Here is a 20,808-nt window from a genome sequence, read left to right on the forward strand (position 1 = left end):
TTAAAACATCTAACAAAATAAAATAAACAAGAATGACAGAGTCCTCTCCCTTCCATTTCTAATGCAAAATAGACTTCTATAACCTCCCCTTAAACAGAGAAACCTTTCCTGAGGTCAAATATTGAAGTTTTCCTCTCAATAAATTAATAGGTAGGTATGATATGATACATATCTGTATGTATCTATTCAAAGGAAATCAGAAAATGATGTCACACATCTCTGTGATTCCAAACCAGGGTATAATACTATTGTTATGTGAAACTTTTTATCAGCTACATTAAACAGCATGTCAGAATAGACAAACAAAACCACAGATCTCAGACTCAGGTTTACTTTCTGTTTAAATTATCAACAATTTACAATGATCTCTTAGGAAAATATTTTTTACAGATTCAAAGTGTATACAAAATCTACCTGATAGCATTCTGTTCATACCACAGTATTACAACTCTAAACTTTAAATCTACACTTCATTATCAATATTTTATAAGAATTTAACTGTAACCAGAAATGCATTATATACATTCTTGTTTTACTTTTTTTCCAATGTATGATACAATATAGCTTACAGCATCCTACATTGAACAAACTATATATAACATTAGTTTTAATGGAACTCCTTTTTATATCACTATGCAATGTACTTCATTTTGATGCTACTGAACAAACAGTCATCAGATCAAATTCTATTTCTTTCTTTATTTTTTAGAAAAATAACAGCTAACCTTGCATGAACCTGTCTATATTGTTAAAGTGCAAGAGAATCTATAACATTCATAGCATATTTTAACACATCCACATACAAAATATCAGACAGAACAGTGTGTGGTTCCAGTCAGCATCATAGGATATACCAGGTACATCATCTGAACATAAGGGGAAGTCAGGCTCTTTGTATGTGGTACAGGAGATCACATTTGGGGCAACTTTAATTATTTGTGAAGTAATGAAGCTCCAGCTATTCTTCCCTATTAACGGCAGTGTGATCCCTGTATTTCCTAAAAGATTTTGCCCTTTTGTTTCATTGTTTGACAACAGAAAGTAATGAGTAAATAATACATATCTTCTTTTGATATCACTTTATCATTAAAATTATTAATAGATTTAGGTGAAATTTAAAATAGGACAACAAAATAGTTTCAAACTAGAATAGTAACGGTCATCTGACTACCTTGGTAATAATCATATAGGAAATAAATTAGATATAGTGTCATGGTAGCCATCTTCGATTTGGGATCAACCAGAGATGTAATAACATTTTGTCGGGACCATGTCAGAATCATTTCATGCAAGCTTCAGCCAAATTGCATCAGTAGAACTTGAGAAGAAGTTCAAAATGTGTTTTCAAGATGGCGGCGGTGGCGACCATCTTGGATTTCGGATCAACCCAACAACACTTTGTCTGGACCATGTCAAGATCATTTAATGCAAGTTTCAGCCAAATCGCACCAGTAGAACTTGAGAAGAAGTTCAAAATGTGTTTTCAAGATGGCGGCTGTGGCGGCCATCTTGGATTTCGGATCGACCCGAAAAACAACAGCACTTCTTCAGGACTATGTCAGAATCATTTCATGCAAGTTTCAGCCAAATTGCACCGGTAGAACTTGAGTAGAAGTTCAAAATGTGTTTTGAAGATGGCGGATGTGGCGACCATCTTGGATTTCGGATCGATCGAAAAATAACAACACTTTGTAGGGACCATGTCAGGATCATTTCATGCAAGTTTCAGCCAAATCGCACCGGTAGAACTTAAGAAGAAGTTCAAAATGTGTTTTCAAGATGGCGGCTGTGGCGGCCATCTTGGATTTCGGATCGACCCGAAAAATAACAACACTTCTTCGGGACTATGTCAGAATCATTTCATGCAAGTTTCAGCCAAATTGCATCGGTAGAACTTGAGAAGAAGTTCAAAATGTGTTTTCAAGATGGCGGCGGTGGCGACCATCTTGGATTTCGGATCAACCCAACAACACTTTGTCTGGACCATGTCAAGATCATTTAATGCAAGTTTCAGCCAAATCGCACCAGTAGAACTTGAGAAGAAGTTCAAAATGTGTTTTCAAGATGGCGGCTGTGGCGGCCATCTTGGATTTCGGATCGACCCGAAAAACAACAGCACTTCTTCAGGACTATGTCAGAATCATTTCATGCAAGTTTCAGCCAAATTGCACCGGTAGAACTTGAGTAGAAGTTCAAAATGTGTTTTGAAGATGGCGGATGTGGCGACCATCTTGGATTTCGGATCGATCGAAAAATAACAACACTTTGTAGGGACCATGTCAGGATCATTTCATGCAAGTTTCAGCCAAATCGCACCGGTAGAACTTGAGAAGAAGTTCAAAATGTGTTTTCAAGATGGCGGCTGTGGCGGCCATCTTGGATTTCGGATCGACCCGAAAAATAACAACACTTCTTCGGGACTATGTCAGAATCATTTCATGCAAGTTTCAGCCAAATTGCATCGGTAGAACTTGAGAAGAAGTTCAAAATGTGTATTCAAGATGGCGGCTGTGGCGGCCATCTTGGATTTCGGATCAACCCAAAAAATAACAACACTTTGTCAGGACCATGTCAGGACCATTTCATGCAAATTTCAGCCAAATTGCACCTGTAGAACTTGAGAAGTTCAAAATGTGTTTTCAAGATGGCGGCTGTGGCGGCCATCTTGGATTTCGGATCGACCCGAAAAATAACAACACTTCTTTGGGACTACGTCAGAATCATTTCATGCAAATTTCAGCCAAATTGCATCGGTAGAACTTGAGAAGAAGTTCAAAATGTGTATTCAAGATGGCGGCTGTGGCGGCCATCTTGGATTTCGGATCAACCCAAAAAATAACAACACTTTGTCAGGACCATGTCAGGATCATTTCATGCAAATTTCAGCCAAATTGCACCTGTAGAACTTGAGAAGAAGTTCAAAATGTGTTTTCAAGATGGCGGCTGTGGCGGCCATCTTGGATTTTGGATCAACCTGAAAAATAACAACACTTTGATGGGACCATGTCAGGATCATTCCATGCAAGTTTCAGCCAAATCGCACCGGTAGAACTTGAGAAGAAGTTCAAAATGTGTTTTCAAGATGGCGCCTGTGGCGGCCATCTTGGATTTCGGATCGACCCGAAAAATAACAACACTTCTTTGGGACTATGTCAGAATCATTTCATGCAAGTTTCAGCCAAATTGCACCGGTAGAACTTGAGAAGAAGTTCAAAATGTGTATTCAAGATGGCGGCTGTGGCGGCCATCTTGGATTTCGGATCAACCCAAAAAATAACAACACTTTGTCAGGACCATGTCAGGATCATTTCATGCAAATTTCAGCCAAATTGCACCTGTAGAACTTGAGAAGAAGTTCAAAATGTGTTTTCAAGATGGCGGCTGTGACGGCCATCGTGGATTTCGGATCGACCTGAAAAATAACAACACTTTGTTGGGACCATGTCAGGATCATTCGTGCAAGTTTCAGCCAAATGGCACCGGCAGAACTTGAGAAGAAGTTCAAAATGTGTTTTCAAGATGGCGGCTGTGGCGGCCATCTTGGATTTCGGATCGACCCGAAAAATAACAACACTTTGTTGGGACCATGTCAGGATCATTTCATGCAAGTTTCAGCCAAATTGCACCTGTAGAACTTGAGAAGAAGTTCAAAATGTGTATTCAAGATGGCGGCTGTGGCGGCCATCTTGGATTTCTGATCGACCCGAAAAATAACAACACTTTGTCGGGACCTTGTCAGGATCATTTCATGCAAGTTTCAGCCAAATCACACTGGTAGAACTGGAGAAGAAGTTCAAAATGTGAAAAGTTAACGCACGGCGGACGGCAGATGACCTAAAATTTTGACGGAGACCAACCCACAGGGATCTGGCAATAATTATCAGATCCAGACCAATTTTTTATAAAACACAGGATCTTGTAATAATTCTCATCCCCATTCCAATTTTACACATCACAGGGCCTGGTAACAATTTTCGTCTCCATTCCAATTCAACATGTCACAATCAGTGTCCAGTTACATAAATCTTGAATCAATATAATAACATTATAAACTATGAGTTGTGAACTCGTGTCTATTCCCTGTGCACAAAACATTATTATTGTCATGATGACCACACTAACACTGATAAAACAAGAGATCCCAAAGGGATCTTGGCGCCCACCAAAGAATGATCTATGTCTGACAATGGAAAGATGGATCTTTTCTCTACTTTTTAAACTTTTTCAAACATACTACACATACAAGAGATCCCAGAGGGATCTTGGCGCCCACCAAAGAATGATCTATGTCTGACAATGGAAAGAGGGATCTTTTCCCTGCTTTTCAAACTTTTTCAAACACGACTACACATAAAATTTGAGACAGATCGCTGTTGTACTTTCTAAGAAATAGTGGTAACAAACTTCAACAATGAAATCCAAGATGGCGGCCGTGCAGCCATCTTGTTGACCTATCAGTTACAAAATGCAATATGCACAACTAAGGCCCTAAGGGAACCTACATATAAAATTTGAGAGACATCCTTTCAGTACTTTTTTAGAAATAGCAATAACAAACTTTAACTATCAAAATCCAAGATGGCTGCCAGACGGCCATCTTGTTGACCGATTGGTCCCAAAACGCAATATGCATAACTAGGGCCCTAGGGGAACCTATGTATGGAATTTGCTTGAGATCCCTTCAATACTTTCTGAGAAATAGTCACTACCAGGTAACAAACTTCCACTACCAAAATCCAAGATGGCCGTCTGTCTTGTTGACAAATCAGTATCAAAACACAATATGCACAACTAGGTCCCTAGGGGAACCTACATATGAAATTTGAGAAAGATCCCTTTTGTACTTTCTCAGAAATGGCGGTAACAAACTTTAACTATCAAAATCCAAGATGGCTGCCTGGCAGCCATCTTGTTGACCGATCGGTCCCAAAAAGCAATATGCACAACTAGGGCCCTAGGGGAACCTATATATGACATTTGAGATAGATCCCTTTAGTACTTTCTGAGAAATAGCAGTAACAAACTTTAACTATCAAAATCCAAGATGACCGCGTGTCGGCCATCTTGTTGACCGATCGGTCCCAAAATGCAATATGCACAACTAGGGTCCTAGGGGAACATGCATATGAAATTTGAGAAAGATCCCTTTAGTACTTTCTGAGAAATAGCGGTAACAAACTTTAACTATCAAAATCCAAGATGGCCGCCTGTCGGCCATCTTGTTCACGATCGGTCCCAAAATGCAATATGCACAACTAGGGTCCTAGGGGAACCTACATATGAAATTTGAGAAAGATCCCTTTAGTACTTTCTGAGAAATAGCGGTAACAAACTTTAACTATCAAAATCCAAGATGGCCGCCTGTCGGCCATCTTGTTAACCGATCGGTCCCAAATTGCAAATTGACGGACCACGGACGAAAGGCGATTTGAATAGCCCACCATCTGATTTGAGACAGATTGCTTCAGTACCTTTTGAGATATAGCAGTAACAAACTTCAACTATCAAAATCCAAAATGGCTCCTTGGCGGCCATCTTGTCGATCAATCGGCCCCAAATCGTAATTTGCACAACTAGGGCCCTACATGTGAAATTTGAGAATGATCCATCCAATACTTTCTGAGAAATAGCGATATCAAACTTTTAACTATCAAAATCTAAGATGGCTCCTTGGCGGCCATCTTGTTGATCAATCTGTCCCAAACCATACTATGCACAACTAGGGCCCTAGGAGAACCTAGGGGCCGCGGTGGCCGAGTGGTTAAGATGTCCCGACATATTACTACAAGCCCTCCACCTCTGGGATGCAGGTTCGAATCCTATGTGGGGCAGTTGCTAGGTACTGACCGCTGGTCGGTGGTTTTTCTCCGGGTACTCCGGCTTTCCTCCACCAAAAAACCTGGCACGTCCTTACATGACTCTGGCTGTTAATAGGACGTAAAAATAAACAAACCAAACTGTGAAATTTGAGAAAGGTCCATTCAATACTTTCTGAGAAATAGAGATAACAAACTTTGAATATCAAAATCCAAGATGGCTGCCTGGCGGCAATCTAGTTGACCGATCGGTCCCAAAACGCAATATGCACAACAAGGGTCCTAGGGGAACCTACATATGAAATGTGAGAAAGATCCCTTCAGTACTTTCTGAGAAATAGCGGTAACAAACTTTGACTATCAAAATCCAAGATGGCCGCCTGTCGGCCATCTTGTTCACCGATCGGTCCCAAAATGCAATATGCACTACTAGGGCCCTAGGGGAACCTATATATGAAATTTGAGACAGATCCCTTCAGTACTATCTGAGAAATAGCGATAACAAACTTTATCTATCAAAATCCAAGATGGCGGCCTGACGGCCATCTTGTTCACCGATTGGTCCAAAAATGCAATATGCAAAACTAGGACCCTACATATTAAATTTGAGAAAGATCCCTTCAGCGCTTTCTGAGAAATAGTGATAACAAACCTTAACTTATCAAAATCCAAGATGGCCGCCTGGCGGCCATCTTGTTTTTCCGATCAGCCTAAAAATCAATATGGCACAACTAAGGACCAATGGAATCCTCCATGTGAAGTTTGAACAAAATCCCTTTGGTAGTTCACAAGAAATATCGATAACAAACTTCAACTGCCAAAATCAAAGATGGCTGCCTGGCGGCCATCTTGTTTTTCCGATCAGCCTCATAATCTTTATGGTACAACTAGGGACCAATGGTACCCTCCATGTGAAGTTTGAACAAAAAATTTTGGTAGTTCACAAGAAATATCGATAACAAACTTCAACTACCAAAATCAAAGATGGCTGCCTGGCGGCCATCTTGTTTTTCTGATCAGCTTCAAAATCTGTATGGCACAACTAGGGACCAAGGGTATCCTCCATGTAAAGTTTGAACAAAATTCCGTGAGTAGTTCTCAAGACATATGGATAACAAACTTAAGAAATAGTGATAACAAGCATTGTTTACGGACGGACGACGGACGACGGACCACGGACGCAGGGCTATTTGAATAGCCCATCATCTGATGATGGTGGGCTAAAAAATCAGCAAATTAATGCATATGACAGTATGCAAGTTATATACCGTATATATTGATAAGCTCTAGCCCTACACAATATATTATGATAGTAATTAACATCATTTCTAAATCTGCCCATATAAAACAGTGTACAGCATTGGACCCCTTAATTATAGCTTTGTCCTGTCTAAATACATTAACATATCTAGCCTATCAACCAAGGCTACCTGCTATTCCGCCATATTACTAGAGTTGTCTGCCCTTGCTGGTAGGTATTGATTGTAACACCATTTGTTTGCTAGTTTAACATAATTCTTTTCAGAGAATACAATGTGAGTTTCGCTCACAAAAACAATGATGACACGATGGATACCTACCCGAATTCTGTAAAATTCCAAGACAGCATAAGTCCATTACCTACATCCTGGTATCTTAGTTATATTACCTGTAACATTTCTATAAAAATCTAATTATTCTGCACCTTGACACAATGGCCATTTATGAGTGTATGATTGATTACAGTGATCCTGCCATTCACAGAGTTTATCAGCCATGATTTTATGACAATCCATACATTTGAAAAGCTTACACAAGATATCTTTGTTCAGAATACCTCATCAATTTCTTGTAAAGAATCCAATAGGGGTATTGAGACTGATGTAGTTTTGACTGCTGAAGTTTTAATGAAGAATTATTAAAGTTACAAATTGTACCTCCCTTGTGTATTTACTATAATCATTAAAGTCAAGACTCTCGCTGCACATTGCATTTCCATATCAAAGGAAAACCTTTTCCATTTAATCTGCATTTCAATGAAGACATAACAAAAAGAGTTATAAGCCACGCCACCTTATCCGTAACATATTACTGATTCACTTTAAGGGAACATATTACTGATTCACTTTAAAGAGACATATTACTGATTCACTTTAAAGAGACATATTACTGATTCACTTTAAAGAGACATATTACTGATTCACTTTAAGGGAACATATTACTGATTCACTTTAAAGAGACATATTACTGATTCACTTTAAAGAGACATATTACTGATTCACTTTAAAGAGACATATTACTGATTCACTTTAAAGAGACATATTACTGATTCACTTTAAAGGGAACATATTACTGATTCACTTTAAAGAGACATATTACTGATTCACTTTAAAGAGACATATTACTGATTCACTTTAAAGAGACATATTACTGATTCACTTTAAAGAGACATATTACTGATTCACTTTAAAGAGACATATTACTGATTCACTTTAAAGAGACATATTACTGATTCACTTTAAAGAGACATATTACTGATTCACTTTAAAGAGACATATTACTGATTCACTTTAAAAGACGGTATAACTCACTCATTTTAAGGAGAATATAATTGATTCACTTTAAAGAGACAAATTACTGATTTACTTTAAAGAGAGAACTGAACTGATTCAAAGGTTATTTAACTTGAGATCGATACAAAATATATGTACCATTATCACTTTTACATAAATACAAAGTCACAGCCATATTTAAAGTTAACAATAATGACAGAACACACTGCAGTCCAATTAACACAGGACAAGATATTCTAGAGAATATCAATCACCATACTCGCGCAAGATTGGCCTGTAGTAAATATATCTATAGCTATAGTAATGATTCTAGTAAACACATTTCACCAATACAGCAATGGACTCCTAATTTCAGTCTTTTTTTTCAATTAACTTTCATTTTTCCACAATAAATATACCATATTTACAATAAAACGAAATCTTTAACATAATTCTATAAAATTGATACTTCGTTAAAATGTTATGTACAACAAATGATACTGTAAGTCAACTTTTTTTTTGTGGCAATGAAATTTCGTAATTTCCATTTCAAAACAAGTTTAAAAAGATTAACATTCACAGTTTTACAAAAAAAAAAAAGATAAATGAAAAGCCATATCAATACAAATGATGTCAATTAGTTCATGAAAGTTACTCGCACACAAAAGAATGTTGGTTTAAAGTTATTTGATAGTATCTTGGTCTATTACACTTGATAATTTGTTATAACAATGTCTATCACATGTAATACTTTGTGAGAATATTGGTCTATTACACTTACTCCTTTGCTCATTACACATAATAGTTCACTTCAGTCTTCTAAGGAACATAATCTGTAATAACATTTCTATTGCACATGAAAATTTGTTGATAAAAGTTGTCTATAACATGTGGAAATGTGTCATAACCATTGCCATTACGTGTGATTATGTTGGTCTATTACTTGTGTTAATCGGCAGTAACTATTCCATGTGATAATTGGTTATAACATTGGCCTATCTATCACAGACACGCCGGCGTAACTACGTCCGGTCATCATGTTTGAATTTAATAATGTCCAGGTATTCGTCTTTGGGTCGTAACATTCCACTGATCCCAAATTTGACGTTCCATCGTCCCCACCAACAACAAACAGGAACCCTCCATTAGCTACCACGCCTGAAAAAAAGAAACTTTCATTTTAAGCTACCACGCCTGAAAAAAAGAAACTTTCATTTTAAACTACTACATGTATACCACATTTGCTGTAATAAGTACACATGGCATTTAAAAATGTAACAAGGTGGGACACTTATTGGGTAATGAAAATATTGAAGTTATGGCCAAAAAATTAAAAAATTAAAAAAAGAAAAAGTCAACCATATTTCAAATCTTTTTGTACCCATAGCACATTTATTTGTTGCAGTAAATGTGCTTATGCTTTAAGATTCTTTCATTTGATATTCATTATTACCGCATGATTCACATGTGAAAGTCTCGCAAGTTGAAGTAATACAGGTTACGATTCCACAGTAAATCGTTAAATCCGTGGGATGAGAGTAGGGTGTTTGTATAACTTAAACTACTCCTACAGAGGGGAAGGGTGAATACAATGGTAACCAAAATACCACCATATTACGTGACAAGAAAGAATAAGATAATTTATCATGTGATAAGGCAGTAATGGAGAGTTCATTTTACAGGTGGAACATTTTTTTATATAACAGATATTTAACTTGCTATCCAGAGATGAAAGGCTAGTGGTTGAAGGATGACAGACCTCCAACAGTGTGACTACTGTGGCCTTTGTCAGAAGGGAGGTAGTTAAGGAGAAATATTCACCTGCATTTCTTCAGAAGGGAGATAATTAAGGAGATATATTTACCTGCATTTCGCCTACAGAGGTGCATGTCTGCCACCTGTGTCCATGTACTTGTTTCTGAGTTAAACATCTCCACACTTTTACGTACTTGTGGACCATCATGTCCACCCACTGCATATAATAGGCCGTCTACCACACCAACACCTGGGAGTTCAAGGTCAAATGTGTTGTGGATTAAAGGTCAAATATTCAAAGAAAAAATTTAACTTTAATATTAGTCGTTGTTCTGTCCTTCATTTCAATTTTTGGTTCATTTCAAATAGCAAAGCTTATATTGTAGGCATTCTTTCATATAACAAAACAGTCGGTATTGACTTTGTGTAAGTTAACATTATACAGTTGTTTCATGCCATTTCAGTCAACAGTCAAAACTCTTTCATAAGGTTTTGGGACCAAACCGATGAACAGTTTCCGGAGGCCGGAGGCCAAGGGAAACAATTTATAGTGTTTGTCCTAAACTTATCGCTGAGCTTCTGATGAGATAGACTTTCGCTGAAAGAATACCGTTATTAAGATCGATCCGGCGTGCCAGTATTTATGACGTCAACAATTAATTATGATGTCAACATAAACTCATGCAAACGTTCTGCCCCGGTCAATAGTCAAACTATGGACCGGTCAATAGACGAAATTACTTCATTTACATTTATATAGAGAGTCAGGTAACAAAGGGAATTGTTAAACTGCATTATTTGGCCTCGGGGAATATCACCATTCTCAGGTTAAACAATTCCTCGCATTAACCTACAAAAAGTCAATATTTGATAATCTTCAAACCATCAGATTTAAAGGATGACTTTCCTCTGCTTTAATAACAAAATTTTAATACATTCTTAACCACAACAATAATAAATGCAGTGTTTGAACATTTCGATTTGAAGTAGCCAAATTATTAATTTCTCATTTTTATAACTATTTACATGTTAGAAAGAAAAAAATTGTGTAAATATGTGTCTTCCTCTGTTTTTGCATCATTTAAATAATCAAGCATTCATGGTAAATAAGAAATCTTCACCATTGGTAACAGTTGTTTTTTCAAAGTCAATTCATTTTTTCTTCATTTTTGTTAATATTTTCAACAACAAAAATTACATCATAAACAATGGTTCATCCTAACTTTTTACATCAATGATTTGAAAGATTTTTGAAAGGACAATATTTCAAAATATATCGAAAAGATTTGTGCTGATGACTTTTCCTGAAACTAAAGATTTTGAGTTAGGGAATTTAGTGAAGGTAACATTGATGCTGTAGTGATTTTACCAGCTCCGCTGCGATGACAGGACATCTCGACCACAGGTGTCCAGGTGTCCAGCTGAGGATTGTAACATTCCACTGACGACAAACATTGTCTCGACGCTCCATCATACCCACCAACAGCAAACAGGTGCCCTACAAAAGTACACAAGGAAGAATCAAATTTTGATAAAGTGAAAAACTAACAGAAACCTTCTGAATACATTTTTACTCTCAAAAGCATCATGTTAGACACAACAAATTATGGATTAAGGTTAAGTTAAACTAGAGCTGAAAATCCTAGCTTCACTTAAACTCCCTCACTACTCCTCATGTTACAAAACCTATGTTAAGACTGAATGGGATGTTGTCAGATCCTTTATCAAACAGTGATAATAAGGATCCGTATTTAAATCAGATTGGAAAATGATATCATTTTTGGATAATTTGATGGCTTAACAAAATAGTTGATTTTTGCAGTACATTTTTACTGATTTTCTGTGCTATTATCATTACAATATCCTATTGCCAGGGTTACCCACCTCCTAGGACCCCAACCCCCACACTACTTCGCCGTGTACTCATGTTAGCTATGGTCCGCCATTCTTGTGTCCGCACATCATAACATTCAGCCGTGTCTAATCCTGGAGTATAACAAAGATTCAAATTATTAATCCGAAATACTATGTATGTAGCTTTGTTTTAAAGTGAAAATAATGAAAATATATGTTTCTGATACATTTCATGTCTCCCATATTTCGTAATTCTAAGATCAAATTAGCTGATCAATGTGATCAAAGTAAAGAACTTATTTGACCACTTCACAATATGAAGTTGAGGATATACATAATACATCCTTAAGAAAACTATGTTTAAGGCAGTTTGTTCTTGTTGTTACTCAAAAGTTCGAGGTCCAAGTAGGGCAGTTATCAGTTGTGCTGACCATAGGTCATTTCTTTTTTATCCCATGGTAATTAATCTGTTTCTGCTATCATAAAACAAATTATCAAACTAGCGGGATACAAAATGATGAAAAATCAATAGTACCTAATGATCCATCAAAGATAAATCAATAATACCTGATGATCCATCAAAGATAAATCAATAATACCCCATAATCCGTCAAAGATAAATCAATAATACCCGATGATCCGTCAAAGATAAATCAATAATACCTGATGATCCATCAAAGATAAATCAATAATACCCGATGATCCGTCAAAGATAAATCAATAATACCCGATGATCCGTCAAAGATAAATCAATAATACCTGATGATCCATTAAAGATAAATCAATAATACCCGATGATCTGTCAAAGAATAATCAATACCCGGTAATACCTGATGATCCGTCAAAACCTCCGACAGCATATATCACATTATTGAGGACGGCCACACCCAATGTGCTACGTCGTGCTTCCATACTAGGACAGGATGTCCACAGGTCCTTGATTGGGTCGTACATGTCCACTGTCCGAACTCTCAATGATCCGTTAAACCCACCAACTGCATACACCATACCATTAACAACTGCTACACCTAGAATTGGAGGAGAGGGAAATAAACAATGAAAATAAACCCACCAACTGCAAACACCATATATAATATATATATATCGTTAATGACCGCTACACCTAAAATTGGAGGAGAGAGAAATAAACAATGAAAATAAAACCACCAACTGCAAACACCATATATAATATATATATATATCGTTAATGACCGCTACACCTAGAATTGGAGAGAAAAATTTTATCAATGAAATGAACTTATTGATTTTTTATGCTTTGACATGACTACTGTAAACCACTCTATTTTTGTAATACACACATTTCCATGTAATATCAAGAGAAAGCTCAAACAAGAATTCATATTATTTCACAAATAATGATATAAAACTGAATTACTAAAAGTAAAATATACTTAACAGCCCTTAAACATGAATTTATTCATTGCACATATGTTCACAAATATTAACAAGGCACAAAATAAAGATTTAAGTGACACTATTATCTGGTAAGGGCTCCTGTCTGTTGTCACTAGGTAGCTGCAATTTACTGGATATTATGATGTATTAAGTAATGTGATCTTAAAAAGAGAAGCAAATCTAAAAAAAAATTGAAAGAATATGTATTCAAAGTGAATACTGACAAAAGGCTTCACATAGAAAGGTACCATTTCCTAATTAATTAGACAATGCTCGCTATATGCATGCTCTAATTGACTACATTAGAATCAATTTAGCTAAAATTATATCATGAAAACATGACAGAGATATGAAGAAAATTGCTTGACTCCAACATTTGGTTAAAATCTAATAGTATTTAATGCTGTAAACATGGAGTTTTAAGTTTGTGCAGGTTAGGGAGGAATGATATAATCAGGTACACCCACCACAACGACATCTCCGCGAAGGCATCTCCGCTAATGTGCTCCATTTGGCCTCTTTAAAGTCGTAGGATTCCACACTTTTGATAGCTTTTGGGGCCTGTCCCCCTATAACTAGCAGCACCTGTAATAGAAAAGAAAGTCATAATGAGGTTTTCTATTAGTCATTTCAACTAATGGAGAAGAATTTCTCTAGTGACTAACATTTTCATATATAAATATTAACCTAATCTGTACCTTAGGAAGTCCACGTGGAGTACGAGGAAGTGTCCGAGGTGATTTGTATGCTGCCTTCTGATCCGACCGGAGGAGGTGGTACTTGAGAGCCTCTATGAGGAAATCCTTACAGCGACTGCTGGTTTTAATGAGTGGTTCCTCATCCACTCGTTGTATCAAGTACTCGTGGGCCACTAAAGGTAACCGTACATGTTCAAGGAGCTCGGCAAGGAAAACTTCACGCATGGCACGGTTGTGTTGTACCCACACCATAACTGCCTCATAAACCTGTACAAAATGTACGTCATTTCATCAATCATAAACCCGTACAAATTGTACGTCATTTCATCAATCATAAACCTGTACAAAATGTACGTCATTTCATCAATCATAAACCTGTACAAAATGTACGTCATTTCATCAATTATAAACCTGTACAAAATGTACGTCATTTCATCAATCATAAACCTGTGCAAAATGTACGTCATTTCATCAATCATAGAACTGTACAAACAATACAGAATGTCACGAGTTATTTAACTATGTTTCATTGGGATTTTCCATTTAAATACATTACTCAAACTATTTTATAGAGGACAAGAGGCTGAGATGGCCTGTATATCTCACCTGGTTTACCCCTCATTGAAGGTTGTCAAATATATTACAACGTACATCTAATGTACATGAATTAAAATATTTTTGGCTAGACCGTACCTTAAACACATAGAAATACTGGCAGTGTTTTGATTAGTTTCTAGGAAGAACTTGGGACATTATTCAAAACAAAAATATTCTATATTAGAGTACTCAAACATGCAATGAAATTTTTCCTTATGCTCAAGAATGACAAAGGAAGAAAAACACAAGCAATAGTAAGTTCGAATAGCAAATAAAAAGATAAGAACAGTCTAAAGACATACAAACATTTACTTTTAAATGCAAGTCATGTGATCAGAGTAATTTACATGTTCAGTGAAATACACATCACATCTAACAACAAATCAGTCCCTATTATAACCAACCCTCTGGAAACTTGATATCATGAGGTTTCATTAAATACAGTAAATGTAAATAGGATACCTGTTCTTCTGAGGTTACGGTCAGACGGTCACTCGAGATCATCTTAGCCACTTCTGATGAGGGAAGAGACAGGAATTCATCATGTTGTACCACATCACTGCCAAAACACATATAAAATGTTACAGCTTACACTACAGCTGTATAGGCTATATCCGGCTGGGTAGGAAAGAGTGGAGGGGTGAGGATTAGATGGTTACTAAACATCAGTCAAGGGATCATCAGACAATGTATCCGAGGATTAAATCACAGGTACTTATATTTCTGATTAGATGTACCCCTCCCCCTTAATCACAAAGAGCCTCTCAACTCAACATATCGTACATAACATATTATCAGTAATTGGTATACTGCCTAAAATCAAAATGTAATGCCAGCTACTTATTGATTTTACCTCAAAACTTGTAAAGACATTTCATCGAAGTATAAACTTAGCAAAACATCAACTTTGTGTTATCGTACAACAAACACTAGTGATGTTATACAGAGTAAACTCACACAAAGTGTTGTTCAATGTACGTTTGGGAGTACAGAAGTAAGTCAGAACAAGCGTGTAGATCAGCGAATGCTCGAATGCCAATACAATTGCTGGGATGGAGCTGGGACTGGAGAAACTCGCAGCAGGCGTCTCGAACTTCAGCCATCTGTAGGATGTTGGCAGCAGGCAACAACATCTGTAATTATCCCAATATGTATTCAACTTCATACTTATATGTAAGCAAATTGAAGGATATGTTTCATTGGACATGTATAACATATATTTATGATCAAAAGCAATGCAAACCAAAACATCCAATAGTTGATCTTTTGTGCGTTGATATTTCTGGATGACTCACACAAAAGCCTCGATCTGTATATAAAGGCAACTTGTCAATAGTGAGCATTTTTCGGTCTCCCCTTGAGAAGCCATTATAGACAGGTTTGACTGCACACATTATACAACTTAAATACAAGTCAGATATGTAACTCACATCATCTCTTTAGTTCAAAAGAACTGAAATTTACAAAATATATCATTTAGATGTATTTAATACTGTAATGTATACACATGATGATCAAACTACCTGCACATTTTCTTCTGTCACATTTACTTCTGATGTGTACATGAAATCAATAAGTTGTACGAGAGCAGCTGGATCAATTTCCTGTAGGGTGATGCGGTCAGACTTGGCCTCGGCCAAATCCCCGGTAAACATGGCATAGAAATATTGACTACTGGACGATAGAACTACTTTATGTGCCAGGATCTCTGTTGTGTCAGCAATCAACACCACATCACAAAGCAGATGTTCTCTGAAAAATATCCATACAAAAGATACAATGTACAGTGTATCACTGACACTGGGTTAGCACCACTCCAATGAGACACGTTTGAAACTTTGAATCATTATAATGATTATGTTGAGCCATCAGAAGTTCTCGATGCATATGTCGTAAATCTAAATATTACTGGATTAAGTTAGTAGGTCATAGTGCCCTTTACCTATCTCAAAATCAGAAATGTGGCCTGACCCTTTTCTAACAATCATCAATGTCATGAATAGTTCTTCCAATATTCTTCAACAGTCATAGATTATCACTTTTTTTTCAAATATTTGTAGAGCAATAAAACACATACCTTCTCATCTGGTTTAAGACTTCAAATGCCTTCTGTGTGTGATGAGGATGCTTGTACGCTGGTCGCTCCCGTGATAAGAGGTTTCTTGGGCGTACAGCTTCTATAGTCGACATGGTGACAGAAAATTGACACCAATGCTTTATCAGATGTTCATTCACTCCTTCATATCTAAACTAAATAAAAAAACAAATACAGAGTTATTTAGGGTCGTTCCGCATATTTCCTTAAGTAATATAATAAAAATTCAAGAATAAGATAGAGTTACAAGGTAATATTACTTGTAAAGTTCAAAAATGATAATTTGAAAATTAACATAAAATGTTCTTTATTTATTATCATGTAAAACTTTCTCTACATTTTCACAGGTTGAAAAGTATTGTTTAATTTAGGATGTCATTACAAAACCAATAAATACATTGTAGTTGTGTGTGCTGTGTCAAAGATAAGTAATATAATAAGGAATGCATGTCACCTTATTAGATAACTGAGCTTGACATGATGTTCCCAATGTTGTACAACATACCAGATGTCAGTTTTTTTGTGCTGTTGTGTTACATTAATACTGATACAGCCACAAAAATGATAATCTATATGCTAGCATATTACTAAATTATCTACCTTGCGATTAGCTAAAGGTATCAATTCAGATTGTGAGTAAAAATCATGTTATTTTCTACAACATATAATGTTACGCTCATAAAAACTATTACTGAGGCTACATGCAGGGAAAAATAACTATATAATTATATAATTACTGTATATATGCAAATACAGACTTTTTATCATGTCATATCTACTTTAAAAAAGAACTAGCTAATATGTAAGGGAGGGCAACTTTAAAGAAATGAACATGTACAGTATTGCACTCTACAGTAACAGAGCTATATGAAACTAACAACAGATTCCAATCACAAATCAGACCCTGCAGAAAAGGATTCATATCATATTGAATGACTTGATCAATCTTGAAAAATGGCCTGAAAATTGGTTCCTTAAATTTCTTTGTCCTTGCGATTAAATCCAAAGAAAAGAGAGTATATAGTATGTCTTGAACAACAGGCGAGCAATTACCACGGTAGATCTATCATCTTGATAATATTACATTGGAAAAGGATATTGGAGTAACAGTGGATGAAGATTTAAATTTTAGGAGTTAATAAAGCAAACAGCATTTTAGGACTGATAAGAAGAACATTTACCTTCCTGGATGAAAAAATGTTTAAAGTACTGTTTAAGGCTCTTGTGAGACCCCACCGGGAATATGCCTGAAGTGTGTGGAGTCCTTATAAAGGACATAGAACTTATAGAGAACGTCCAACGAAGAGCTACAAAGCTCATACCAGGCTTTAAAGACTTGCCATACCCAGAGCGTCTACAGAGACTAAATCTGCCTACCCTTGAACATCGAAGGAAAAGAGGGGACCTGATAAATGTTTTCAAAATCCTGAAAAATAAGTATGATGAGAGTGTCACATTGTCTATTTTCCAAATGGATACCAACAGCAGGACAAGAGGACACTCCTTAAAAATTTTCAAAAACTTATGTAACACTGATATTTGAAAACATTTCTTCAGTTTTAGAGTTGTAGATACCTGGAACAATCTACCCCAGCATGTTATAGATGCAACAGATGTCAAGAAATTTGAAATTCTTTTAGATAATCATTGGAGAAACTGTCAACAAACATTTCAACTTTATATATGCTTATTAACTCAAATGAACATCAAATTACATGTATATATTATATATACTGTATACTCTTCTGAGTCTTCATATAGCAAGTAAAAAAATATGGATACAAAGAACATTTTTAATTACGCTAGAAGTAGTAATCATTGTATCATTCAATTCATGTAATATTAATATGGATATAGAGGCTAAAAACCTGCATCCATTATTATGTTGTATTAAATTGTATTAAATAGAATGTATACATGTGTGCATGCATACTGAGGCAATTTTGAAGTGATGTCTTTGAAATGATTGAGCATGATTGAATCTGATTTGTCAGTTTTGCTGGGCAAATATATTCTGATGGATTAAAATGTATCTCTAATATGTGGCATTTTGTATAACAGATGGAGTCATTCATCCCATATGTAACATGCCAAGCAAGAATAAATGAAGTGGTCACCCATCCAAAAGCGGGCCATGCTTGATGTTGCTTAGCTACAACAAACTGATACTGATATCTATCAGCACAGCCACAAAAGACATAGCTAGCTATAGCTATCGGACTATGCAACTGAAATGCCAGTCCAATCCATGAACCATTTCACTTACATCTAGCATGAAAATTAAGACTGGTTTTCCCCAGATTGTACATTGTTTTAATTTTTGACCAATGCCAATGGTGGGGTGAGCATGAAAACTGTGATATGGAATCTATTGGTGACATACAGGAAAGTTTGTTAATAGTCATCAATATGTACATTTATTATCTCTAATACTGATGAAAACACCACAAGTCAATTGACATGAGAGATTTGACATGCGAGCACCACATATAGCACAGTACTTTTATTGATCTCTAATTTGTATATCTCGATCATTTCTAAAATCTTCTTACGATGTTATGGTTATTGTTAGCTATAAATATAAAAAGAACTTAAGTTTCGTTTAGGTGTCTTAGAAATCAAATGAATCCATGATCATCAACAGTGGCAACTTATTTACCCTAAGTAACCAGACAGTCAACACAAGATAAGAAGATCTAGCTAAAGTTAGAGGTTCTAATCGTATAAAATAATTTCTTGTTTACCAACCTATTCGACATCATTTTTATCTACTTACCACTCTCTGTCTTTAGAATTGATCTTACAGAATCAATTCATTTCAATAAACCTATTAGATAACCCTTATTCATCTCATTTTTAACGCTGAACAACTTTACATCTTCAATGTTTTCGTTCTTTTTGTTACCGGAAATGTGTTTGATAACTCAATATTTGGTTCCGTTTCCGGACCAGATTCCCGGAATGCGTTAAAAAAAACCATTCGGCAACAGTTCATGAATAATGATAATAAAAAATACAATGGGGACAACCTACGTCATCGGAAGTGATATCGGACACACAAAAACAATGAAAAAACGCCCGCTTCAAGATGAAAATCGGCTGAAATTATGACATAACAGCAATGCATCTTCTAAACCTATCGCGCGTCAAAGACAGTGTATTGTTATCGTCAAACTAGCTCAGATAATGCAAACACCTCGACACAATTTTTTTCGACAGCAGGGATATCGGTCACATTTTATTCAATAAACTGTTAAAAGTTGTAAATAAATAAATGTTGCTGTCACAAAACCGTCCCGTTTACTAATATGTAATATATGACTGTCGAAAGAAAATATTTCCTTCATTATATCTGCTAGTGGAGAAACATAGACGGTGCTTAATTAGAAATTATGAAAGTGATATCGGTCACACTTAGAACTATAGGGGTAACGGTCACATCCAAAGTTACGAAAACTGAATATTACAGCATTGTACATGTAGTCGTTATTTACGCATTCATGCAACTCCAATGGATACCCCGTCAAAATACTTTTATTGAATTGATCTTTTTAACCCACCATCAGCAAATGGTTGGCGAGCTATGAAAATAGCCTTCCCCCATTGCTCGTCATCCGTCCGTCTTTAATTTCTGTTATTTCTCTGAAAGTACTGAAATCGATTTATTTCGATACCGCTACATGTATTTACCAAAGAGTATTAAGGATCTTTTTTAATTTCATGTTTAGAAAGTCATCTTTCTTGATTCTAATAGATGGACTTGTTGCTATGGTTCAAATTCAACATGTGAGCTTAATACTTAATGAACCTTTCTGGAATTTTATAAGTACTACATGTATCTCTCTCTTTACTCTTGTTGTGCATAATGCACCAATGGGAAAACGCGGTAATCGACAACTTGAAGTTCGTTACCATGTAGACATACAATTATCAAATATTTTGTTCGATATAGATATTTTGATAATCATTTTTAACATAGGATTGTATTTATTAATGCTCATTTTTGAGACAGATAAGATTACAAAATAATGAATATTTGGCTATCT

General features: G+C 36.0%; 1 protein-coding gene across 1 annotated transcript; it reads right to left on the minus strand.

Moving 5' to 3' along the window:
- Positions 1–315: 315 nt before the first annotated feature.
- On the minus strand, positions 316–19,675 carry LOC138322875 (kelch-like protein 2). Its single transcript, XM_069267064.1, has 12 exons — positions 19,539–19,675; positions 16,745–16,917; positions 16,191–16,419; positions 15,625–15,800; positions 15,130–15,226; positions 14,071–14,337; positions 13,840–13,957; positions 12,787–12,984; positions 11,987–12,088; positions 11,472–11,600; positions 10,212–10,352; positions 316–9,505 (listed from the first exon to the last, which is right to left on the minus strand). The coding sequence occupies exons 2-12, from the start codon at positions 16,855–16,857 to the stop codon at positions 9,330–9,332; spliced, it is 1,746 nt and encodes a 581-aa protein (XP_069123165.1). The 5' UTR covers positions 16,858–16,917; positions 19,539–19,675; the 3' UTR covers positions 316–9,329.
- Positions 19,676–20,808: the final 1,133 nt, after the last annotated feature.

The sequence above is a fragment of the Argopecten irradians genome, chromosome 5, assembly GCF_041381155.1.
Source record: "Argopecten irradians isolate NY chromosome 5, Ai_NY, whole genome shotgun sequence".
In the NCBI taxonomy this organism is placed as follows: Eukaryota; Metazoa; Mollusca; class Bivalvia; order Pectinida; family Pectinidae; genus Argopecten; species Argopecten irradians.